The sequence below is a fragment of the Tursiops truncatus genome, chromosome X (genome assembly GCF_011762595.2).
Source record: "Tursiops truncatus isolate mTurTru1 chromosome X, mTurTru1.mat.Y, whole genome shotgun sequence".
NCBI lineage: Eukaryota > Metazoa > Chordata > Mammalia > Artiodactyla > Delphinidae > Tursiops > Tursiops truncatus.
Genome location: NC_047055.1, coordinates 86870174 through 86895836, shown reverse-complemented (window position 1 = coordinate 86895836; position 25663 = coordinate 86870174). Strand labels below are relative to the sequence as shown.

Sequence of the window (25663 nt, the reverse complement as noted above, 5' to 3'; positions counted from 1 at the left end):
CTGTCTCTCCCTGCCTCTTATTCTTTCTCTCCCTTCATCTCCACAACACTCCTCCCGTCTGTCTTTATTTTGTTGTATCTACTTGCTTTTCCGTAGATATATAGATAGATACATTGATAGATTTTACTCATATATTGTTCCAAAAGGATTTCAAGCATCAAAAGGATTCGAAGTATTTCTTTGCATTCCTTCATCAAAGGAAACAAAACTTTGGTAAAATTTGTGTATCCATAGGGGGAAAAATGTTAGGAAGGGCATGTCAGTGGTATGGAAGGGCATGTCACTGGGGGCAGGGAGAGATAACTGATGGTTTGTCACGTTCTCCTTTACACTTTTCTCAGTTGTCTGGGAAAAAAAGATTCAATGAATAGGTATTACTATTATAATCAGATAAAAATAAAGATATTTTCATTTTGGTTGGAATTAAAACAAAGTATGGTAACATGACATAAATCAAAAGTGAGGAAAAGAAAGATCCATTTATGTTGTGAATATATCTAATCCATTTATTCTAACTGCCTCTATCTCCTCAGTATTACAAACAACTTTACAGTGAAAATCCTTATACACATCCCCTTTGGACCTGAAGAGTATATACCCAGGGATGATGTATTGGACATGCAATTAAGATGACTCCCATGATCCTTGCCTTCTGATGTTCACATCCTTGGGTAATCCCCTCCCTTTGAGTGTGTGTGTGTGTGTGTGTGTGTGTCCAAAGGTGACCAGATGTACATGATTACATGTAGATAATTATGTTAAAAATGAGGTTGAAATGATCAACTTGTGAGGCAACTCCCACTCCCTTGCTGGCTTTAATGAAACAAGTGGCCACTTTGGGGAACCTCATATAGCAAGAAACAGAGGGTGGCCTTTAGGAGCCTAGGGTGGCCTCCAGCTGACTGCCAGCAAGAAATTGAAGCCTTCAGTCCTATGACTTCAAGGAATTGAATTCTGCCAACAACCTGAGTGAGCTTGGAAACAGATCCTTCCCCAGTCGAGCATCAGATGAGATTGCAGCCCTGGTAAACACCTTCATTTCAATCTTGTGAGACCCTAAGCAGAGAAACAAGTTAAGCCACACCCTGACTCCTGACCCACAGAAACTGTGAGTTAATGTTTTTTCAAGTTAAGAAGCTTATGGTAATATTGGTACACAGCAATAGAAAACTAGTATAAATGGGATAATAAGACTTCTATAGAGGGACTTCCCTGGCGGTCCAGTGGTTAAGACTCCATGCTTCCAATGCAGGGGGCACGGGTTCGATCCCTGGTTGGGGAACTAAGATCCCACATGCTGCACAATGTGGCCAAAAAAAAAAAAAGACTTCTATAGAGAAAATGTTAAACTTCACTAATAGTTATAAAAGATGATCTGAATAAATGAAGACACATGAAGACACATTTCATGCTCTTGGATGAGACTATTTCATATTATAAATATTTCAATTATATCCAAATTAATATATAATTTCAATATAATCTTAATTTAAATCCCAGCTGAATATTTTAAAGAAAATCAAGAAAACATTTCAAAATGTATATAAAGAGTCCACACAAAGCTTATACATGAATGTTCAAAGCAGCATTTTTCACAATAGCCCCCAAATAGAAACAACTCAAATGTCTACCAACTGATGAATGGACAGACAAAATGAGGTACATCCATACAATGGAATATTACTTGTCCATAAAAAGAAATGAAGTACTGATACGTGCTACAATATGGATGAAACTTGAAAATATGCCAAGTGAAAAAAGCCAGACACAAAAAGCCACATATTGCATGATTCCGTTTATGTGAAATGCCCAGAATAGGCAAATCCATGGAGATAGAAAGTTAATTCGTGGTTGCCAGGGGTTGAGGGGAGAAGAGAACGGAATGGCAGTGGGTGCAGGGGGCAGTTACTGCAAATAAGTACAGCGTGTCTTTTTGAGGTGATGAAAATGTTTTGGTGTTAAATAGTGGTGATGGCTGAATATACTAAAAACCATGGAATTGTACACTTTTATTTTTTTTAGGGCAATATATGACTTATCTTCATTTCAAGTAAAGATATCTTTATCTAACAATTAACAATGTCCTTTTATTCAAAAGTACCTTTAAAATACCATTTAGTCCCAACGACAATTTCTTGAGATGGAATTGTTCTCTTTACAGATGACGACATTAATGCTCTGAGAGAATATATTGAATTGTACACTTTAAAATGATGAACTTTATGGTATGTGAATTATATGTCAATAAATAAGTATCTATATAAAAGAATAAAGGTCTGTGAAGAGCTAAATTAATTCTGAAAAAGAGAAGTAAAGAAGGTAGACTTTACTCACCAGGTATTAGGATGTGTTCTAAGGCCAGAAAGGTAGATGGTGCTTGGAAAACTGGAAGAAAATAAGCTGGAGCCCTACCTCACACCATATACAAACAGTAACTCCAGACGGGTTAAAGACCTTCATGTAAAAGGAAACACTATAAATTAATAGAAAAAATAGCCTATGTGACCTTGATATGGGGAGGGACTTCCTGAACAAAACTTCAAAAGCACAAACCACAAGGAAGAATGTTAATGACAGTATACACATCAAAATTTACAATTTCTGGGGAATTTCCTGGTGGTCCAGTGGTTAGGACTCCCTGCTTCCACTGCAGGGGGCATGAGTTCAATCCCTGGTCGGTGAACTAAGATCCCACAAGCCACACGGCACGGCCAAAAAAAATTTACAATTTCTGTTTAATGAAAGATCCTATACACAAAGTTAACAGACATAACAGCAAATATCTACTTGCTATGGCTGAAATTACCAGAGGTTAAACATCTGGAATATAAAGGTGCTTTGGGAAATCATCAAGAAAAAGACAGGAACCCCAAAGAAAAATGGACAAAGGATAGGAACAGACAGATCACAAAAGAGGAAACCCATGGGGTTATCAGGCATATGAAGACATGCTCAATTTTACTAATGATTAGAGAAGTGCAAATTTTAGAAAAAACAGTGAAATATTACTTTACACGCATCATATTTGCAAAAATTAGAAAACCGAGTCACACGAAGTGCTGGCAGTCATGTGGGGATACAAGAACCTTCACGTACTGTTGGTGAGAGTCTGGGCTTGAGCAGCCATTCTGGACAGTTGTCTGGAGCACTCAACCAAATTTAGCCTCTACACCAGAGCTGTCAAGTACCCAAGAGGGTCTACCACCCATAGTGAAGGGGGGCTGGGAAAATTCCCCCTGAGAAAGGGTATCTATGCTGAGAACTAAAGGTCCAGGAGGAGTTACCCAGGAAGTTGGGTATAAGGGAAAAGCATTTCAGGCAGAGGGAACTGCGCAAGAAAAGGATCTAAGGTGAGAAGCAGCATGGCACATTCATGGCACATAAAGTAAGGCCAGTGAGCCTGAAGCACAGCAGGGACATGTTCTGATTTGCTGTATTTTGAAGCCTTCTGGGAGAGTGTAGCAAATTGGTCTAATGAGCACACACATCTGTTGATACCTCCCTTCCTTCCCCAAATTCTCCCAAAGCAACCCCAAAAATACCCTGAAAAGAAAATCTTCAGTGGTGCCTTTCTTTCTTTCCTTCTTTCTCTGTTTCATTCATTCTTTCTTTAATTTTTAGTTTATATTGAACTATAGTTGATTTACAATGCTGTTTTAGTTTCTGGTGTACAGCAAAGTGATTCAGTCATATATGTATATATATATATATATATATATGTATGTATGTGTGTATATATATATATATATATATATATATATATATATTCTTTTTCCAATTCTTTTCCCATTTAGGTTATTACAGAATATTGAGCAGAGTTCCCTGTGCTATACAGTAGGTTCTTGTCGATTACCTATTTAAAATATAGTAGTGTGTATATGTCAATCCCAAACTCCCAATTTATCCCTCCTCCCCCTAACCTTTCCCCTTTGGTAACCATAAGTTTGTTTTCTAAGTCTGTGAGTCTATTTCTGTTTTGTAAATAAGTTCATTTGTATCATTTTTTTTAGATTCCACATATAAGAGATATCATATGATATTTGTCTTTCTCTGTCTAACTTACTTCACTTGTATAATAATCTCCAGGTCCATCCATGTTGCCAGTGGTGCTTTTCAAGGGAGCCATCAGGGGACCGAATATTCTCTAGGAGACTACAGATGGAGTCAAGCCATATGGAAAAGAGAGCTAAGGGAACCACAATCTAAATACAAGGGGCAAGGATGGACTTTTGCAGAAGTCCACCCTGAGTGGAAGCAGACTGTGTGGCTTCACGCTGGAGCACTTAATTGCCAGTATGAGCTCCTCCAGAGCTCTGTCATTCTAATTCCTTCATTTAAAAAATATGTATATTTATTTATTTAGGCTGTGCCGGGTCTTAGTTGCAGCATGCATGCAGGACGTAGTTCTCTGACCAGGGATCAAACCCAGGGCCCCTGCATTGGAAGCATGGAGTCTTACCCACTGGACCACCAGGGAAGTCCCTCTAATTCCTTTAAATAGCCTGTATTCACTGTAAGTCCCAAATTCACATCTCTAGCCTGGGCCTCTCCAGATTCAAAATCCAACTGCCTCCTCAACATTTCCACTTTGGTGTTTCATAGGCATCTCAATGCTAACTTCCCCAAAATCGAACTATTGAGTCACTGCCTCCAAGGCCTGCCCTTCCACGACAAAGACAAAAACAAAACAAACAAAAACTCTATTCCTCTCTCAGTCTCCCCTATCTCTGTAAATGGTCCCTCATTCACCCAGCTTCTCAGGTCAAAAACCATAAAGCATCCTTTTTTACACTTTTATTGGAGTATAGTTGATTTACAGTGTTGTGTTAGTTTCAAGTGTACAGTAAAGTGAATCAGTATATATATATATATTTTATATATAGTAATGTGTATATGTTAATCCCAATCTCCTAATTTATCACCTCTCCCCATGTTTCCCCTTTGGTAACCGTAAGTTTGATTTTGAGATCTGTGAGTCGGTTTCTGTTTTGTAAAACGTTCATTTGTATAATTTTTAAATTAGATTCCACATAAAAGTGATATCAGGGGCTTCCCTGGTGGTGCAGTGGTTAAGAATCCACCTGCCAATGCAGGGAACATGGGTTCGAGCCCTGGTCTGGGAAGATCCCACATGCCACGGAGCAACTAAGCCCGTGCGCCACAACTACTGAGCCTGTGAGCCACAACTACTGAAGCCCACGTGCCTAGAGCCCATGCTCCGCAACAAGAGAAGCCACCGCAATGAGAAGCCCGCGCACCGCAATGAAGAGTAGCCCCCGCTCGCCGCAACTAGAGAAAGCCCGTGCGCAGCAATGAAGACCCAACGCAGCCAAAAATAAATAAATAAATAAATATTTTTAAAAAAGTGATATCATATGATATTTGTCTTTGACTTACTTCACTTAGTATGATAATCTCTAGGTCCATCCATGTCGCTGCAAATGGCATTATTTCATTCTTTTAAAAACCATAAAGCATCCTTGATGCCTCTTTTTCTCACCCCCACATCTAGTCTCTGAGGAAGTCCTTTTGGCTCCACCTTCAAAATAGATCCATAATCCAATCCCTTCTCATTCCCTCCACTGCCAGCACTGTCATCAGTCATTGGACCCTTGCAGTAGCTCCCTCACTAGTCTCCCTGCTTCTTTCCTTGCCTCCTTACAGTTTCTTTTCCTCATAGCAGCCAGAGGTATCCTACTCTAACTCAAGTAATTTCTCTTATGTACTCAGAATTCCCTCCTGGCTCCCATCAGAATAAAAGCTAAAGTCCACGGTCCCACATAAAGCCTATGGTCCACAAGACCCTGTGAGATCTAGTCCTTGTTACCTCTCTGACCTCCCATCCTACCACTGTCCCCCTCACTCTCTCTGCACCTGCACTGGTCTCCTTTCTGCTCTTCATACATGCTGAGTGTGCTCACAACTTCAGGCTCTTTGCTATTTGCTATTCTCTTTGCATGTGCCTTGTTCCCTCATTTCATCCTGGTCTGTTTAGATATCGCCCCTTCAGAGAGGCCTTCCTTGATATTTCTACCTCAAGTTTTCTGTCTCTAGAGTCTGCTTTATTTTACACTGTAGCACTTAACACTTCCCTTCATCATATTACCTCTATAATGCTTTATATATACCGTCTCCCCAACTACAGTGCAAGTTTCATGGGGATAGAGTCTTCAATCTCTTCACCATTGCATCCCCACACCTGGAATATAGTAAGAATTCAATAAGTATGTTTAAAGCATTGAGTTAATTTAAGAATAACCAATAATACAAAACGTAAGGACTAAGAACAAATGGAACAGGAAAAGAATGAGAGGAAACAAAAGTAATCAAAGGAGTATGGAATCTTCTTAAATATTGATGATACTACACTCGCAAAATAAGAATGGGCCATGTGAGGGGGCAAGGAGCATTGGAAAATCTTTGTATCTTTCTCTCAATTTTTCTGTGAACCTAAAGCTGCTCTAAAAAAGTATAGTCTTGGACTTCCCTGGTGGCATAGTGGTTAAGAATCCTCCTGCCAGGACACGGGTTCGAGCCCTGGTCTGGGAAGATCCCACATGAAGCGGAGCAACTAGGCCCGTGAGCCACAACTACTGACCCTGTGCGTCTGGAGCCTGTGCTCCACAACAAGAGAGGCCGCGACAGTGAGAGGCCCGCGCACTGCGATGAAGAGTGGCCACCACTCGCCGCAACTAGAGAAAGCCCTTGCACAGAAGCGAAGACCCAACACAGCCAAAAATAAATAAATAAATAAATAAATTTATTTTTTAAAAAAGAATCCTCCTGACAACGCAGGGGACACGGGTTCCAGCCCTGGTCCAGGAAGATCCCACATGCTGCGGAGCAACTAAGCCCGTGCACCACAACTACGGAGCCTGCGCTCTACAGCCCGCGAGCCACAACTACTGAGCCTGCGTGCCACAACTACTGAAGCCCGTGCGCCTAGAGCCCGTGCTCCGCGACAAGAGAAGCCACTGCAATGAGAAGCCCACGCACCGCAACGAAGAGTGGCCCCCACTCGCCGCAACTACAGCAAAGCCCGCGTGCAGCAACAAAGACCCAACGCAGCAAAAAAAAAAAAAAAGTATAGTCTTGGGACTTCCCTGGTGGTCCAGTGGCTAAGACTTTGCGCTCCCAATGTAGGGGGCCTAGGTTCAATCTCTGGTCAGGGAACTAGATCCCACATGCCGCAACTAGGAGTTTGCATGCTGCAAGGAAGATCCCGCACACAGCAACCAAGATCCGTGCCACAACTAAGACCTGGCACAGCCAAATAAATATTAAACATTTTAAAAGTATAGCCTTTTTTTTTCTTTGCTGCACCACAGGGCTTGCGGGATTTTAATTTCCCGACCAGGGTTTGAACCTGGGCCCTGGCAGTGAAAGAGCCGAGTCCCAATCACTGGACCACCAGGGAATTCCCAAAAGTATAGTCTTTAAAAAGAAAAAAAGAGGCTGCTATGAAAAGAGCAATCGGCAGACACAGGGCTGAATAAATAGAATGGCCATAACTGAAAACAGAATTAGTAATTCGAAAAATAATTTTGAAAAAGTCTTTCAAGTATGAGGATCCAAAAAGACCAAGAGATAGACAATGGAAAAGGGAAGTTAAGGGCTATGAAATATTGATGCTGAAAATTCAACATGCATCCTCCTTTCCTCAGTGCATTTGCAAATGCTATACTTATTTAGAATCAGCTGCTCCCTTGAGCACCTTGTATAAATATCAGCCTTGTCCTCCAGACATTACTCTCTAACATTACACCCTGTTCATTCCCTTTATTGCATTTAGTGCAACCTGTATTTATATATTTGTGGGTTGTCTACCTCCTTCCCCCATTAGAATGTAAGTTCTATAAATAAGAGCAGGGGGAATTCCCTGGTAGTCCAGTGGTTAGGACTCAGCTCTCTCACTGCTGTGGCCCGGGTTCAACCCCTGGTTAGGGAAATAAGATCCCAAAAGCCATGCAGCTCAGCCATAAATAATAAATAAATAAATAGCAGGTATGCCATCTGTAATGGTCATGGCTGCATCCCCCTGTCACTATGTCCAACATAAAGTATGCATGTTGTATTTGATTAATTAATTGATTGATTGATCCTGGAGAAATTTAGAACTCCAAAGGTAAAGAAGAAGCTTCAAAAGATGTAAAATAGGCCACATAAAATATTACAGGAGTATCGGAGTTTTCTCAGTCAGCATAGTACTCTAACACAATGGTGCAATATCTTAAAAGCTATGAGAGGCAATTTTTAAGCTAAAACTCTTTACTCAGTCAACCTAGTATTCAAGTATGAGGGCAAAATAAAGATCTTTTAGGGTATCTACAATTTTGATTATTATGTACAAACCATCTCTGAAAGAATTGCAAAAGCGTGAACTGAAAGAAAAAAAACAAACAATGACAAGAAACTTCCCAATTTGGTGAAAAACAGGAATCTATACATCTAAGAGCTCAACAAACACCAAGTAGGATAAACTAAAGGAGATCCATATCTATACGCATAGTAGTCAAACTGTTGAAAGCTAAAGACAGAGAAAATCTTGAAAGCAACATGAGAAAAATGACTCATCATGTACAAGTGTATCACAAGAAGATTAACATCTGACTTCTCAACAGAAACCATAGAGACCAGGAGGCAGGGAGGTGACATATTCAAAGTGCTTAAAGAGGGAATTCCCTGGTGATCCAGTGGTTAGGACTCTGTGCTTTCACTGGCAAGGCCCCGGGTCCAATCCCTGGAATGACTGTCAACCACGAATTCTATATCCAGAAAAGATACCTTTTAAAAATAAAGGAGTAGATTTATGTTATATGTATTTTACCACACGTTAAAAATTTTTTAAATAAATTTATTTATTTATTTATTTTGGCTGCGTTGGGTTTTCATTGCTGGGCGCGGGCTTTCTCTAGTTGTGGCGAGCGGGGGCTACTCTTCGTTGCGGTGCACAGGCTTCTTATTGCGGTGGCTTCTTTTGTTGCAGAGCGCGGGCTCTAGGCACACGGGCTTCAGGAGTTGTGGCACGCAGGCTCAGTAGTTGTGGCTTTTGGGCTCTAGAGCACAGGTTCAGTAGTTGTGACGCATGGGCTTAGTTGCTCCGCGGCATGTTGCATCTTCCCGGACCAGGGCTCGAACCCATGTTCCCTGCATTGGCAGGCAGATTCTTAACCACTGCGCCACCAGGGAAGTCCCAATTTTTAAAAAAATTTTTAAATGAGGGAGAAAGTGACAACATTTTGTTTAGTAAACAAAAACATCACTAAACAGACCCACAAGAAATACTAAAAAGAGTCCTTCAAGCTGAATTGAAAGGACACCAGGGGACTTCCCTGGTGGTCCAGTGGTTAGGACTCTGCCCTTCCACTGCAGGGGACACGGTTCAATCCCTGGTTGGGGAACTAAGATCCTGCAGGCACTGGCGCGGCAAAAAAAAAAGAAAGGACACCAGGTAGTCACTCGAATCTGCATGAAGAAAAAACAAAGAACACTGCTAAAGGTAACTACAGAGGTAAATATAAAAGACAGTATACATATGTATTTTTTAACTCTTTTCTTCTGTTATCTGATTTAGATGACAAATACATAAAGCAATAATTATAAAACTGTTGATGGACTTATAATGTATAAAGATGTAATTTACCTAATGATAATAGGGCAAAGGAGGAGAAAAGGAACAGAGCTATATTGGAGCAAAGTCTCTGTATGTTATTGAAATTAATGAATAATAATTTAAATTAATTATTAATTACTCAATAATTTGAAAACTTCCCACAGAGATGCCCAGATCAAGATGACTTCACTGGCGAATTCTACCAAGCATTTAAAGAAGAATTAATAGCAAATTTTCACAAACTCTTCCCCAAAATTGAAGAGCAGAGAACATTTTTCAAGTCATTCTATGAGGCCAAAAGCAAAACCAGACAAAGGCAACCCTACAAAAGTACAGACCAATATCTCTTATGAATGTAAACTCAAAACTCCTCTTCAAAATTCTAGCAAACTAGGGGTGGTGGTGTGATGAATTGCGAGATTGGGATTGACATGTATACACTGATGTGTATAAAATGGATGACTAATAAGAACCTGCTGTATAAAAAAATAAATAAAATTAAATTCAAGAAAAACATTCTAGCAAACTAAAGCCAACAACATATAAAAAGGATTATACACCATGACCAAGTGGGATTTATCCTGGGAATGTAAGGTTGCTTAATATCTGAAATCAATTAATGTAGTAGGCCATAACAATAGAATAAAGTACAAGAACCACACGATCAACTCAACAGAAGCAGGAAAAGCATCTGACAAAATTCAACACCCCTTCATATGTTTTTATCGTGAATCAACATATCATCAACAACCTAGGAGTAGAAGAAAACTTCCTCGACATGATAAAGGACAAAAATCCCACAGCTAATATCACACTTCTTTTTTTTTGTCACAAGAAACTGATCTTTACTCAACAAAGTTCTACACAAGTGGAATCTCATGCCACCTCGGTGCCAATCCCCAGCACAACACAGTGACAAGTGGACAGACCCTGGAGGAAGTGGGGGGAGGGACGTGGGAATGAGAAGGACTGCAGATCCAGGCCAGTCTGGGTCCGCAGCCCTGGGCAGGGGAAAAGGTTGAGAAGCTGAAACTTCATTGTGCAAAAATCAACCAAAAATATTTTTAAAATTAAATAGTTTCTTAAAAAAAGAAAGAAGAAAAGGAAAGATAACTAGAACGCCTTTCCTGAAGGTGGTTGGAGCCACCCATCCTGGATGGAAAAGTGGTTACCAATCCCATCAGACAGCCAATCCATCCACATACCCCAAGACCCAGCAGAGAATGCTCCAAAGAACCTAACGTCCTACTTAATGGTGAAAGACTGAAAGCTTTTCCCCCAAGGATCAGGATTAAGACAAAGATGTTCGCTTTACCACTTCTATTTAACATTGTGCTGAAGGTGGTAGCCAGGGCAATTAGGCAAGAAAGGGAGATAAAAGGGATTCATATTGGAAAGGCAGAAGTGAAATCACTTCTATTCGCAAATGACATGATCTTGTACATGGATAATCTTAAAGAATCCACAAGAGGGCTTCCCTGGTGGCGCAGTTGTTGAGAGTCCGCCTACTGATGCAGGGGACATGGGTTCGTGTCCTGGTCCGGGAAGATCCCACATGCCGCGGAGCGGCTGGGCCCATGAGCCATGGCCACTGAGCCTGCGCGTCTGGAGCCTGTGCTCCGCAATGGGAGAGGCCACAGCAGTGAGAGGCCTGCGAACCGCAAAAAAAAAAAAAAAAAAAAAAGGGTTGAGGTAAACTTAACGTTATGTGTACCTCAGTCTGGTCTTTGTGTCCCTGAGAATTGCTTTGTTTAGTTTCATCTGCCCAGAATCAGGAGGGTTTTTATTCCTGGCCCAATAGCAGTGATGACTGGCCTTTGGCCAAAATCTGGAGACACCAAGTCACACAAGCACCACCCTTCTGAAACACTGCAGTTCTCAGGAGGACTTCTCAGTCTAAAACCGTGCCCCTTGCAGGCCAAGCACTTGCTTCCTTCATGTTTTCTCACTGTAATGTCAACACATTATCTCTCTAAGTGGCAATTTTCACCAGGGAAATTTTGGAATTGAAATAACCACTTTGAGAAACTTTTGCCATGAACAAGATTGTCCATTTGAGAGATTCCTTACAACAAAAAGGGCAGAAAAACCACACGAAGAGCTTGTTTTATTTTTTTTTTAATATTTATTTATTTATTTACTTGGCTGCACCAGGTCTTAGTTGCGGTACTCAGGATCTTTGTTGAGGCCTGCAGGATCTTTAGTTGCGGCATGTGGGATCTAGTTCCCTGACCAGGGATGGAACCCCGGCCCCCTGCATTGAGAGCCCTGAGTCTTAACCGCTGGTCCACCAGAGGAGTCCCGAGCTTGCTTGTTTTATCTGTCTCAAGGAGAGAGATCATTTTGTTTAACATAGGAGACACCCTCCTCTTCATTTCTGTATTTGGGGATTAAGAAGTGCTGATTTTTTAATAGTATGCCTTGATAAAACTGTCAAGGGCCTGAATTATTGTTTAAATCAGCTGTAATAACTCTCTTTTGAGTATGTTTATGTCAAATCGCATTTTCCTGCAGCCAAAATTCTTCCCTTCTCCTTTCATAGGGAAATGTAACTAGCCTTTTACAGTGATAATTTCATATTCATCTGAAGCCACTACAAAACCCTTATCAAAATGGACAACAAATGAAGGAATTTCTATATAGCTTTCCATTACTTGTGTAAACAAAGAATGCTGCCTACCATTCCAGTTCTATAAGGATTAAGTCATTAGCCGTTGCAATCACTCACCTACGAGTATACCCTGAAAGGAATTCAGGGGGAAACATTCTATGTTTTGGATATATGGGCCCCTAGGTAGTTAAGATGCATATCTAAAGAAGAATTTCAATGACCCCAGATTCTTGCATCTTCCCATATATAGATAAGCACTAAAATCCTTAACTGAGATATGGTGTGTGTGTGTGTGTGTGTGTGTGTGTGTGTGTGTGTGTGTGTGTGAGTGAGAAAGAGAGAGAGAGAGATATGGGGTGTGTGTGTGTGTGTGTGTGTGTGTGTGAGAGAGAGATATGGGGTGTGTGTGTGTGTGTGTGTGTGTGTGTGTGAGAGAGAGAGAGAGAGATATGGGGTGTGTGTGTGTGTGTGTGTGTGTGTGTGTGTGTGTGTGATTAGCAGTAATCTTTTGCCAAGATGCATGCTTGAGTACATGTATTTCCCAGCCAAAAAAATTATACATTTACTAGTTCCTCCCCTACCTCTTTGAAGCAGTTCCCATTTCTCGGAAACACTGAATAAAACTCAACTGACAGCTCTTATGTTGTGTGTTTTTTCTCCAATTGACACTTGAGATCACTATAAGAAGAGTGGAGGTTAACAAAAATGCTTCATGATAATAGCCACAATAGCAGAGAAAAATTGGCCTTGACACTGAACCAACATTGATGGGGTAACTTTAAGGGTCTTGCTGAGATGGTTCCCTTGCATGTCACACCTCATAACAATCATGACAAAGACTGAAAAGGTAGGGTGTGGATAGAAACCAATAGCTCGAGGCCCTTTTGAACACCTCCAAAGGGCTATGAGCAAGTTCTGGCTGTGGTTTATTTTCCAGGTGAACTGAGTTTTTCCTACTGGTCAGAGAGTTATCACTGTAAAGGTAGGGAAACTGCTTGCCTTTGTATTCCCGACTCAACTTACCTCTCCAGTAGCAGGGACAGGCATTGCACTTATTTAAAGAACTCTGTTATTTAAAAACTCTGTAAAGTTTTAACTTCTCAGAAACTCTACAGCCATTATCACCTATAATCTTCAGAAAAAGTGGAGAGACCTAATGGAATTTGGAAAGTAAAATCAACAAACTTCTAACCCTAACCCTCAAACTTCCAGGGACTAAAGTATTGCCATTAGCCTTGATGGCAATAAGCTCTAACCCCTCTGGGGACCACCTATAGTTAGCTACTTCTGAGGTAATAACAGACTACCCTAAGTGTTTTGTAATTGCACCTCAAATCCTAGATTCTACCCTCTTACAGGCCAATATGACTTCATACTACTAGAGACTCGTGTGATGCCTCCAGATGTCCCCATAACAGGTTCAAGCTGCATTTCCAAAAAAGTCTGCATGATCAAAGGGAAAGCTGCCCTTGAGCCTCAGCGGAAAAGACCTTATTAATAGGCTTCAAACTGAGGATTCTTAGGAATTCTCCAGAAGCTGATGACTGCAGATTTGGATGGCTTCTGCTCAAGGTGACAGAACAAGATTAATTTTCTGATTCTTCAGCACCTTTTTTTCTTTTTACTTCACTATTAATCTTGACTATTACTGTACCTTGACACCTTCTAGTAACCAAGTAAAATATCTCTCACCCTGTTACTTTTGACCCGCTATGGATTCCCTCTGTCACTTAGGGGAAAAACGAAACTATCTTGTGTGTTTTCTCAGACTACAGCTACTATGAATTTGATTGCTGGATCTCGATCTCTCTCTCTCACTCTCTCTCTCATGCAGACTCACACGCCTACCTCAAACTGACAAAAATGCAATAGCTCTTCTTTTAAATACCTCAGAAGGTAGCTTTCTTTCTATAGGTCCTCTCACATTTCCCTTAAAAAAAAAATCCCAAACCTCGATCTTGTAAAAATTGGCTGTTGGCCTCAGAGAATGCTTCTGCTGAAGTCGCTGCAACCCTATCAGCAAGACCCAGCCCATCAGGAATGGGAGCTAACAGTTGGGGCAGTTTGTTCTCTTCAAACACACTTTAGCCTGTTTTGCTGCTACTGTTTAACTCCACTCAAGAAATCCACTCTAGAGGACTTCCTTGGTGGTGCAATGGTTAAGAATCCGCCTTCCAATGCAGGGGACACAGGTTCGAGCCCTGGTCCGGGAAGATCTCACATGTCGAGGAGCAACTAAGCCTGTGCGCCACAACTACTGAGCCTGCACTCCAGAGCCTGCAAGCCACAACTACTGAAGCCTGCGTGCCACAACTACTGAAGCCCGTGCACCTAGAGCCCATGCTCCACAACAAGAGAAGCCACCGCAATGAGAAGCCCACACACTGCAATAAAAAGTAGACCCCGCTCGCCGCAAATAGAGAAAGCCTGCACACAGCAACAAAGACCCAACACAGCCAAAAATAAATAAATAAAAATAAATAAATTTATAAAAAAAATAGTTCACACCATCCATGAAAACCTTCAAGTAACACCCATAATTAGGATGGATAATGTGTTGTCCCGGAAATCATGTTGCAAGTGACCTCTGAAACTCTATACACCGTAAATAAGACTATAAATCCCAGCTTTGCCATTTTCAGGCAGTATAACCATGGGCAAGTTGCTTTACCTTTTTGTGCTTTCAGTTTCCTCATATGTATAATGAGCGTAAGGAAAGGAAGGTTCCTCTGTCACCTCCGAAGTGATCACTGGCATATCTGAAGTGATCACAGGCTTGCAGGTAATCTGATGACACTGCAGATCCCCTGGAGATGGCCCCGATCGGTCAGTTCCAGAGGTTGGCCCTAAATGGGCTCCTTGAGATGGTTGCCAGGTCCCAACATCAGAGCGTAGATCTCTAAAGGTGTATCCCTGGGGAAGGCAGCCCTCCCACCCCCCTGGAGGACCTGGGATGGTAGGGGTGGAGCTATGAGGGCTGTCCTGCCCAGCCAGGTCCTGTTATCCAACTGCCACTAAGAGAACAGGGGAAATGAGAACACTCAGACCAGCAACTCAGAGTAAGGTATGCACCCAACTCTTCTGTCTTACTTTCTCTCCCACTTCTCTTTTTCTTTCTCTGCCCCTCAGCTTCTCTCTTTTTTCTTTGCTATCTCTGTCTCTCCCAATATGTCTCTATCTCCTCACTTTCATTCCCTCTTTTCCCTGTCTTTTTTTTAATGTGTACTGCTTTTTCTCTTGGTATCTGTTTCTCTGCATCTCCATTTCTCCTTTGATGTCTCTGTAAACTGGCTATCTGTCTCTTTCCCTATCTTTTCTCTCTGTCTTTGATTTCCCCTCGTCTCTCTCCCCAGCCTCTCAGGGTCTCTGCCTGAGGAAGTGGACAAAGGGATTTCCCCACTCCACTGTCAGGGCTGGAACCTCTTGCTCTTCTCTGATTCTGTCCACCTCTCTAACCCTCCTCATCCACCAAATATCTTCCCTTCCCCACCGCGTGCAGACAGGTGGATGGCAAACTCCAGGACTCAGGGAGGGTGAGAGTCACCAGCCAGAGAAATCAAAGCAGAGAGATGAGGAAGAAGAGCTGAGAGACAGATCAAGACATAGAGGCAGAGTAGGGGCTCAGGCGAGGAGGGAGACCGGAAGGAAGAACCTGAGGGAGAGCCACTGAAATCCTTATGAGAGAGAAAGAGAGAGAATGCAGTTTGGGCATCTCTCTGCCTCTCTGAGGCCAGTGAGCTGGAGGGTAAGTGGGCAGGCAGCCTGAGGAGGCCTGGCCTGACAACCCTTGTCGGTTCAGCCCCTCAAACCAGCTCAGAACTCTACACCGCCACCTCGCCTTCTCTCCCGCCTTGGCCTCCACTTTGACGCTGAGGGTCTTCCCACCTGCATTTCTGACCCTCAAACAGCTCCTTCTTGCTCCTCTTCCTGTCTCTGTCCTTTCTCCTCATCTCTGTCTCTTTTCCTTTATTTCTTGTATGTCTCTCTGCCTCTCTTTCTATGTGTCCATTAGTGTCTCTATGTCCCTGTGTATGTCCCTCAATTCCTATTTCTCTCGCCATCTGTTTCACTCTTGCCTTCTCCGTCTCCTGCCTTTTCTGGGTCTCTGCAATCCCCCCCACCCCCGGTGGAAACCATCCGGGGTCTGACCCCACATTCCCTTCTTCTGGGAAGAGCAGCAGGCCCGCGGTCAGGTCAGGGGGCGGGGCCTGAGGACTCGCCCTGGACCCAACTCCCCCCGCAACTCCGGAGACCTGCACGACACCGGACGCCCCAGCCCCACCTAGGAGCCGGGTGACGCCGCGGCAGCTAGGCTCCCACGAAGCCCCACCACCACTCGATGCCGCTCTACAACTCTCAGCCGAAGCCCAGTCCTCCGCTACTAAACCCAGTACTGGTCCCGCCCGGCCCAGCCAGCAGCCCCAGGAGCCAGAGCACAAGGCCCTGAACTTCACCATGAACCGTTCCACGGCCCCACGGCTCCAGCAGCCTTCCAGACCCGGAGACCTTGAGCGGGGTCCCAAAAGTGGGAGGGCGGGGCGCCCGAGCATTTGAGGTTCCCGAAGCGGCGGGACCTTAAGGAGCAGGAGAGGGCGGGGTCTGAAGACGGGAAGAGGTAGGGTCTAGAGGCTTCTGAGGGCGGGAAACCTGGGCCTGCAGGAGGCTTAGAGGGCAGGGCTGAAAGATAGGGAGGGGGTGACCTGGGGGCGGGGCCTGGAGACAAAGGGTCTGTGAACAGCACAGCAGCCTGAGGTGGGCAGAACCTGAGGGCTCAAGGAAGGAAAAGGCTCAGGAGAGCTAGCGGGCCTATGTTTGATAGGAGCAGGGTGGGGCCTGGAAACGCAGCGGGGTTGGGGCCTGGAGGTGAGGAAGGGCGCGGCCTAGGTGTACCGAATGGGCGGGACCAAAGGAAGTGGCCTGGAAATACAAGGGTTGCAGCCTGGGATACCCAGGGTCTGACTGGCATCCCGGTCCTACACAGGCAAGTGTGTTGCTGCTGCTGGCGTGGCCATGGAGTCGGCAAGTTCGAGGCCAGGGCCCTGCTGGGGCACTGAGAGAGCTGTGTGCACGGGGCCTGCTACGTGCGCCTGGCACTGAGTCCATCAAGCAGCGTTGCAGTTCTACTACCTCCGAGGACCACTAGGACCTCGTTGGGGCCTTCGGAGGCCTGAGAACTCCGCATTTGCACCCCCAGGGAGCGAGTTTGTATGAGAGGGCATTTCCACCTCTTTGCAATGGCTTGCATAAAAGGGACAGTTGGTGTGTCTCCCATGAGGCCACCTGCACCCCCGTGGAGGCGTCTGCCCCACACATGTAGGTGTTTGCATGCAAGAGACAGTGTTTGGAGCCGATGTCCATCCGAGAAAATCTCTCTCCCATAACCCCCACTCCACCCCCAAAACGAAACCTCATCCAGTACCCTTAAATACTGACAACCCTGAGCATCGCAGAGCAGAAATCTCTCTGTAGTGCAGAAGAGAAGATTAAGGGTACCGTCTTCAAGGAAGCTGGGTCTCCCCGACCCCTACTTCCATCCCAGGTCCCTGGTGAGGCCACATGGAAGGGGAATTAACTTCACAAACGGGGTGACTGGTATTCAGAAAGACAGAGTTCACTGTGAGGTCAGATTTCCCAGTCTTTGCAATGGGGACATGGGGGAGAGGGGTCAGAGGTGCCGCATGCTGAACCACCCCTCTACCCCAGCAATCCTGTGTTCACTCATTTCTTTCCCAAGCCTGTTCCTCTTCTGTCTGCTTGTGATTCAACACTTGGCCCCCTTATTCATGTACTATTCACATCTGGATTCATTCCCCCTCCTACACATTCATCCCACAAACCTTTACTAGAGCCCACTCTCTGTGGGACTCCAAATCCTAGGGCTCCCAAGTCCCTGAAGAGGGCTCTACCCCTTGTCCTAGTGAGCAGCTCCAATGGGTGGCTCAAGGAGTACATACATAGGCATTTCAAAACTGGCTTTAAATACTGATCAGGGTGCCATGCAAAGGGACTGGGGTGAGAGCTTGTTACATATGAGTGGGGGCTGGGGTGCCTGAGAGAGAAGGGACCCACCCATCAGGGCAGCTGGGGTGCCCCACCCCCAACCTGGGATAAGGGAACAGAGTAGAGGCCCTCTCTGGAGGGTCCCAGGGCCAACCGGGAGCCAGCCCTCCCTTCGAGGTAGATCATCGCGGAGGGAACCAAGGAGGAGCTCCCACGGTGGCGATGACAGGCGGTCACTTCCTCAGTGGTATTGCTGATAGCTGGGGTAGCCTGGGGCTGGGGTACCCTCCTTAGGGGGCAGCTGGCTGGGGTCCTCCAGGAATGGGGGTGCTGGAGCAGGGAGAATTGGATAAAGATGAGTGGAGGAGGCAAGGCAGAGCATTTCCCACCTCTCCCTGGCCAGCTTCACCAGGAACTCACCATTGCGGAACTGCTGGGCAGTGTAGCGAGTGAGGAGGATGCCAACACCCTCGATGAGGGCCAACAGAATGCCTCCCATCATTGCTGAGCCCACCATGGCCAATGGGCCACCTGGAGGAATGAGGAGGCACAGGGAGACAGGTGAGAGCAGGCAGAACAGGGTGGAAGGGGCTGGGGCCTGGGGATGGGGCACTCACTGCGGGCAGCCAGCACAGCCCCAGTCAATGCTCCACTGGTGATGGAGTTCCAGGGATCTTCCTTGCCCCGCAGCCGCACCAGACCGCAGTCGATGGTGGAGAACAGGCCCCCCCACACTGCGAAGCTACCTGTTGAGGGACCACAGCCTAATTAGTGTTTGTGGGGAATCCCCAGAATATACGGCTCAGGGTCCAGGGACTCCCAAGGCTTGAATGCTCTGGCAAAGAACGGGGGGAAAAACCCAGAGGCAAAGGCAGATGGCAAACTCCTAGGGGAGAGCCCCCATCTGTCTCTGTGGTAGCTCCTTCAATCTGTCTGTAATTGCCATCGGCACTCCTTTCACCTTCACAGGGGGCTGACAAGTATTTTACGGGCAGATTTATCTGCTTCTATATGGCTTTTTTCTTGGCCCCGCCATGCACTCATTCCTCTCAGTTCTCTGACCAGGGATTGAACCTGGGTGATGGCAATGAAAGCCCGGAATCCTAACCACCAGGCCACCAGGGAACTCCCTTCTATATGGCTTTTAACAGAGCAACTTTGATCTTTGTAACTACCACACAGAACTGGAATTCTGACCTTGGTTTCAGGGAGAAGGAAAGGGGTTAGCAAAGCCAGTTAACAATACAATAGTTAAAATGTTTACTCAAGTCTTACTGTGTGCCAGGACCTGATCTACACACTGCATGTTACTTGACTTCTGAAAATTTATATTAGTTAATACTATCAAAGCGCTTAACAGAGCAACCAGCACTTAGTAAGTACTACCTAAGTTACATAAATTACAGAACTTATTGTTTTGTCATCCCCATGTTGCAGATGAGGTTCAGAGAGGTTAAGCCACTAGCCCAAGATCACACAGCAGGGAAGAGCCAGGGCCTGGATTTAAACTCCAGAACTCACCCATATGAAATTGCTGGGAAACGTCACTCCCCCAGGAAGTCCCAGGCAGAGGTGGGACTAGAATCTGGACCCCCAACTTGCAGTCTAGACTCAAAGGAGCAACCAGCTCAACTCTGTTATCACATCTGTCTCCCCAAACCTCTCACCTCCAATCTGAGGGGCTCGGATCCTCACAGCGTTGACACTGCCTCTCATTCGGTGCCGAATTCCCTGGAGGAAAGTGAGGAGGAAGGGAATCAGAGCCCGGTTGAGGCCACTGGCAGACAAGGTTTCTAGCTTTTAAGAGAGGGATGGGGGCAGGAAACCTGGAGGGGTATCAGGGGTAGAGATGTGGGGAAGGGGCCAAGAACTAGGGGGCTGGGGAGCACCCCAATATAGGTGCTCTAAGAGCTGGGATGAGAAATCATTCATTCATTCATTACTTAGCACCTATGTGCCAGGCACCATGCTGTGTGCAGGGATACAGCAGTAAACAAGGTAGACCTGGCCCCTACGCTCTCAGAGCTCACATTATAGTGGGGGAGACAGATCCTAAATAAGGGTACAGATAAGACAGCTTCAGACAGCAATAAGAACGCTAGAGGAAATAGGAAAAAGAGCTATGACAGTGGCTGAAGGGTCAGGAAAGACCTCTTTAAGGAGGGGGGCATTTATGCTGAGACCTTGAGGATAAGAGGGAGAAACCTGGACAAAGATCCAGGAAAGAGAGCTCCAGGAGATGAGGGGAGGGACAGGGCTAGACAGAGAAATTACAGAGACCTTGACAAATGCATGGCATTTAAAGTCATGACATTTGATGAGGTCTCCCAGGAAGGGGAGGGGGGTTGTCAGAGATAGAGAGTGAGAGAGAGAGGGAATAGATTACGTTAAATTAAAAGCATTTTCTCAGCTTTAAGGCTGTCCTCCTCCTGCCAATTAAACTCCTGTCACTTCCCTCTATCCAGGCTTCCAACCCAGAATCTGCCTCTAGGTAAAATCTGACTGGCTTTGCACACACACATTTAGGTTTTGGTGATGACCCTTTTGACATCACAGCATTTCCACAGAGGAGCTCCAGTTGGGTGGGGGGTGAGGGGCAGAGGTCATGTTTGCAGTTCCTCCAAACTTCCAGATCCTGGAGCCAGGCCTGGCATATAGTAGGTGAGCAGGCACCAGAATGAATAAGTGCATGTGACTGGCAGCTCCAAGCAGTTTTCAGAACAGTATCCCATGTGGGCAGGGCAGGACCCCCGCGCCACCCAGGGAAGGCCAGGACTCACGACAGGGGCATTGCGGAAGCCCTTAATGGCCTGGAAGACTCCACCGCCGATAACACCCATAGTGAAGGCGCCACCGCAATCATCCACAATTCGCCATGGGCTGCAAGCGGGAAGGGGAGGATGGGGTTAATGTGAGCCCTCCCTCTTGCCATGTCACAATGACTCTTTCCAACTGGGAGAGACTAAGTCACCCAAATGGGAAGCAGAATTTCAGATAATAGATTATTCTCCCCCTCATTTAAGCAAGAAATAGTGCGAAGGAGGGAAAATATTAGTCTTTGCCCTGTCCGCCCCTCCCCTTCGCAGCCAACCAAGAAATCAACCGCTTTACTACTATCAATGATTAAATGAATTGATAACAAGCAAAGAGTTGGCAAGTTTAAATAAGCGCTACAGAAGTGTTAAGCTAGCACTGTTACTAAAGCAGAACGGGCTCGCACCCCCCTTTCCCACAATGAGCACGTCCAACCAAGCCACGCCCTCTTTTTTTTTTTAAACCCGTACAACTGGGAAAAACCAATCGCAGACCGGGGGGATGATCCAGCACCGCTCAATACCGCACCACCCCCTCGGCTGGAATGGATTCGACCAGCGTGTCTTTTCGTTAACAAAGAGAGACTGGGAGGTACGAAGGCAAGGGAAACGTGGAGTGGTTCGTCCTTGCACCGCACCTTCTCCTTTAGGCACACAGTTGTGGCCCCTCTTAACGGAGCCCGAGTAGGAGGAAGGGGAGGGGAGCAGAAGGAGACAACAAACGTCTAAGAGTCTCCGGAGTCTGGGACGTGGCGCTGTGTGGCCGATGCCTCCCCCGCCCGCCTCCCACCGCTGGCCGTGGCGCCCCAGCAACAGTCCCGAGGCCTGCGCCCCTCGCCGTACCAAGGCTCCCGAGCGTACTCCTCCATGGCGCCGGCGTCCGGCCGCGCAGTCTGACTAAACCGCGGGCGGGCCACGCCCCCACCGTAAATGCACACAGGCGTTCGAGCTTTCCACCTATTCCAGGGCAATGATTGGGTCGTTTCACCAGAAGAAGTCAGACCAAGGGGCACTCTCATTGGCCAGCCAAGTTTGTGTCATCCTTTCGCCGCAGCCTGAGCTTAGCCCAGTTTCCTCCAGGCTCGGAGGGAGAGGACCTCGTTCTGGGGTTTGGGAGAAGAGAGTCGTGTAGTCCTGGCACTCATAGAAGCGACGAGAGAGAGACGGCCAGTCTGTCAGCTTTCCACTACCCGCGTGACTGTATTGGTAATGTCGGGGTGGGCGCATTTTTTGGAGCTGGAGGTGTTGCACTCTGCTCCCCCATCCCAGCGCCTTGGTTCCTTCCACCCGGTAGTCTTCGGGGGAAGTTGGGTGAGCCCATTTCTGGGGCGAGGGGCAGCCGCGTTTGGCCCCTGTGGCAGTGGGCGGAGCCTGGGCCTGGGAGAGGAACCCGGTCCTGGAGCACCCGGCCCGGGAGAGGAGGGTTGGTGAGAGTTTTGGTGATATTGCCATTTATCCCTTCCACCTTTTAGCGTAGGGTCTGTCGCCCAGCTCCTAGTGTAGGTGGGGGTCCAGATGAGTACTTGCTGAGGGGAGGCGCTTGGTTACAAGATCAGATTCAGTCCTCATCTGAGCTGTTTTTTGGTCTGTCTGTTCTTCCCTAGGTCTGTCTGCTATCCGCTATGCCGCTGCCCGTTGCGCTGCAGACCCGCTTGGCCAAGAGAGGCATTCTCAAACATCTGGAGCCCGGTGAGAGAGCTAAGAGCAGATAGGCCTACCAATGTGGCAGGCTTGACAGGCACTTTGTTGTTGATACTGCCACTTGATACCTAGCATGGACCTACTTCGCACCAAGCAGTGGGGTGGCAGGCATTTCATTGTTAACAATGCGTATTCCTGACACCCATTCCTACCGTATGAGGAGGCGGGTGGGGACGGGGAATAGACATTTCATCCTTAATAATACTGACAGTTGACGTGTATTTTTGGGTCTTCTATATCCCAAGTTTAATCCATCCATCAATCCCTGGAAGTGGTTACAAATTATCTAATAGTAAGGATAGTAACAGTTGACAGAAGCTGACATCTACCGCAGCCTCCTGTGGGCCAAGCACAGTGGCAGGATGCTAATACTTTGCTCTTTACCATACTAATAGATAACATTATTTTAGACCTACTGTGGAGCCAGGCACTGTGCTGGTGATATATACCTTATTGTTCACCGTATCAATAGCTGACATGTATTTTGGGTCTACTTGAAGTGTCATACACATTATGGTGAACAGTATATAAAATAATGATAGGATCTATCATTTCAGCCTACTGTGCTGCTGTTGCTAGTATTTCTACCTTATTGTAAGTAATAGCAAAAGCTGGCATCTAGTTTGGGCTAGGGTGTTCCAGGTACTGGAAAACTCATCTTATTTTCACTTTATTGATAAGTGACATCTATTACAAGCCTGTTGTGTGCCAAGCATAGATCTTTGGTTAATAATACTGATAATGATCATTGATATGACATTTACTTTAAGGCTGTTGGTACCAGGCCCTGTGCTGATTGTATATATCTTACTAACAATACCGATGATTATAGCTGACATCTATTTTGGGCCTGTTGTGTGACAGGCACTCTGCTGTTGCTGACATATACATTTCATTGTTAGCTATAGGTGAAATCTATGATAGACCTATGGAGGTCCAGGTACTCATACACCTTTTTCATTCTGTTGATAGTAACTGACAACAGTTGTAGGCCTCAGGAACTGAATAGATTCAGAGAAGCGTTTGGATAAATCCCTTGCTATCCAAACTTGCTAGTCAATATACCGGAGTCAGAAACCTCATATTCGCCAAGCCAGATAAGTTCAGGTAACATTATGTCATATCTGAACCCAGAAACAGAACAGATTTGGGTAAATTTTTTGGTAAATCCTAATATTCAGATACTTGGATTTGGAATGTGAGCAATATTTTTTAGGGCACTTGAGACCTGGCACACACACGTGGTCCATGTGAATGTGAGTGTGTCTCCCCAGGCCCTGACTGCAGGATGGGGATCCCTCTGGTCCTTACTGCTGTCCTCCTTTCCTCCTTGTCCTGCCAGAACCGGAGGAAGAGATCATTGCCGAGGACTATGATGATGATCCTGTGGACTATGAGGCTACCCGGTTGGAGGGCCTGCCACCAAGCTGGTACAAGGTGTTTGACCCTTCCTGGTGAGTCTGGGGATGCAGCGGGGTGGGCTGGGGGCAAATGGGGGCCACAAAGGAAGACATCTGGGGGTCCCTCCCTGTAGGGTCCTGGCATGGGGCAGGTACAGGCAGAGATCGGGGAGACGAGAGTTGAGGCTACAAGGAGAGGATATCTGTGCTGACATTCCTTCTCTCCCTCCCTCCCTCCACTGCCCTGCAGCGGGCTCCCTTACTACTGGAATGTGGACACAGACCTTGTGTCCTGGCTGTCCCCACATGATCCCAACTCCGTTGTTTCCAAATCTGCCAAGAAGCTCAGGAGCAGTAATGCAGGTGAGTTGGCAGATACAAGGGTGCCTCGAGTGTTCTTGCAGTTCTCCAGGAGGGGTCAGGTAAAAGACCAGGGCGGGTAAGACCAGGCAGACCCAGCCCCAGGCAAAGGAGGCTGTTGAAGGCAGAGGCTGCTGGGTCCTGAGGTGGGAGGCGGAAGGTCACAAGGCTTTCGTGTCCCCAGATGCTGAGGAGAAGTTGGATCGGAGCCATGAGAAATCGGACCGGGGCCACGAGAAATCGGACCGAGGTCACGAGAAGTCGGAACGCGGCCATGAGAAGTCAGAACGGAGCCATGAGAAGTCTGACAGAGACCGGGAGCGTGGTTATGACAAGGTGGACAGAGAGAGAGAGCGGGACAGGGATCGGGACCGGGACCGCGGGTATGACAAGGTGGACCGGGAAGAGGGCAAAGAACGGCGCCACCATCGCCGGGAGGAGCTGGCTCCCTACCCCAAGAGCAAGAAGGGTAAGCTGGGGTGAGGCAACGGGGGCACCAGGGGGGCACAGTGTAAGGAAGCCCTCGCTTGGCTTCACACGAGTGCCTGAGCCTGGGGCCTGGCAGCCTCAGGCTCCATTTCTTCTGGGGATGGGAGAGCTCGGTGATCGGGGACTCCTTGTGCCCCCGTTGAAGACCCCACTCTGCCACCTACTTCCGCAGTGGCAAGCCGGAAGGATGAAGAATTAGACCCCATGGACCCCAGTTCGTACTCAGATGCACCCCGGTAACTGACCACCCCTCGAGAGCCCTTCCTTTTTCCCCTTGACTCACTGCACCGCTGACTGTTCCTTTCTTCCTGTCTCCTTTCCCCCTTTGTCAGTTGTGGGTGGGTGGGAGGTGCCTGCCACAGTACACATATTATACATTCCCGCCCCCGCCCCTTGTCACCCCCAGGGGCACGTGGTCAACAGGACTCCCCAAGCGGAATGAGGCCAAGACGGGTGCAGACACGACAGCAGCCGGGCCCCTCTTCCAGCAGCGCCCTTACCCATCCCCGGGGGCTGTGCTCCGGGCCAATGCCGAGGCCTCCCGAACCAAGCAGCAGGACTGAACCTTCCCCAGCCCGGCCCACCCTGGGGTTCTTAATAAAAGCTTTTCGGTGGATCATGCCCACGAGACCTGAGTGCTTCCTTCTCTCACACTTTTGAGACTTCCCAACCCAAG

At 46.4% G+C, this 25663-nt stretch overlaps 2 protein-coding genes and 1 non-coding gene across 3 annotated transcripts; 2 read left to right on the top strand and 1 right to left on the bottom strand.

Moving 5' to 3' along the window:
• The first annotated feature begins 7876 nt into the window (after positions 1–7876).
• Positions 7877–7948, top strand: TRNAE-CUC (transfer RNA glutamic acid (anticodon CUC)). The gene has a single exon. It is a non-coding gene; the product is annotated as a tRNA-Glu (tRNA).
• A 10233-nt stretch (positions 7949–18181) lies between these two features.
• On the bottom strand, positions 18182–22030 carry TIMM17B (translocase of inner mitochondrial membrane 17B). The gene is made up of 6 exons (XM_033849597.2): positions 21881–22030; positions 21005–21104; positions 19892–19955; positions 18842–18970; positions 18645–18755; positions 18182–18554 (listed from the first exon to the last, which is right to left on the bottom strand). Exons 1-6 carry the CDS (start codon positions 21904–21906, stop codon positions 18466–18468), a joined length of 519 nt encoding a protein of 172 aa, XP_033705488.1. The 5' UTR covers positions 21907–22030; the 3' UTR covers positions 18182–18465.
• A 63-nt stretch (positions 22031–22093) lies between these two features.
• Positions 22094–25608, top strand: PQBP1 (polyglutamine binding protein 1). Its single transcript, XM_004321409.4, has 7 exons — positions 22094–22243; positions 22642–22726; positions 24081–24192; positions 24389–24501; positions 24683–24967; positions 25160–25223; positions 25394–25608. The coding sequence occupies exons 2-7, from the start codon at positions 22660–22662 to the stop codon at positions 25548–25550; spliced, it is 798 nt and encodes a 265-aa protein (XP_004321457.1). The 5' UTR covers positions 22094–22243; positions 22642–22659; the 3' UTR covers positions 25551–25608.
• Positions 25609–25663: the final 55 nt, after the last annotated feature.

Coding starts and splice junctions, on each gene's coding strand:
- TIMM17B (XM_033849597.2), bottom strand. CDS start 21,906: ATGGAGGAGTACGCTCGGGAGCCTTG. Junction 21,105..21,880: donor GAGTACGCTCGGGAGCCTTG/GTACGGCGAGGG, acceptor TCCCGCTTGCAG/CCCATGGCGAATTGTGGATG. Junction 18,756..18,841: donor GGCTGTGCTGGCTGCCCGCA/GTGAGTGCCCCA, acceptor TCATTCCTCCAG/GTGGCCCATTGGCCATGGTG.
- PQBP1 (XM_004321409.4), top strand. CDS start 22,660: ATGCCGCTGCCCGTTGCGCTGCAGACCCGCTTGGCCAAGAGAGGCATT. Junction 24,968..25,159: donor CTACCCCAAGAGCAAGAAGG/GTAAGCTGGGGT, acceptor CTACTTCCGCAG/TGGCAAGCCGGAAGGATGAA. Junction 25,224..25,393: donor TCGTACTCAGATGCACCCCG/GTAACTGACCAC, acceptor TGTCACCCCCAG/GGGCACGTGGTCAACAGGAC.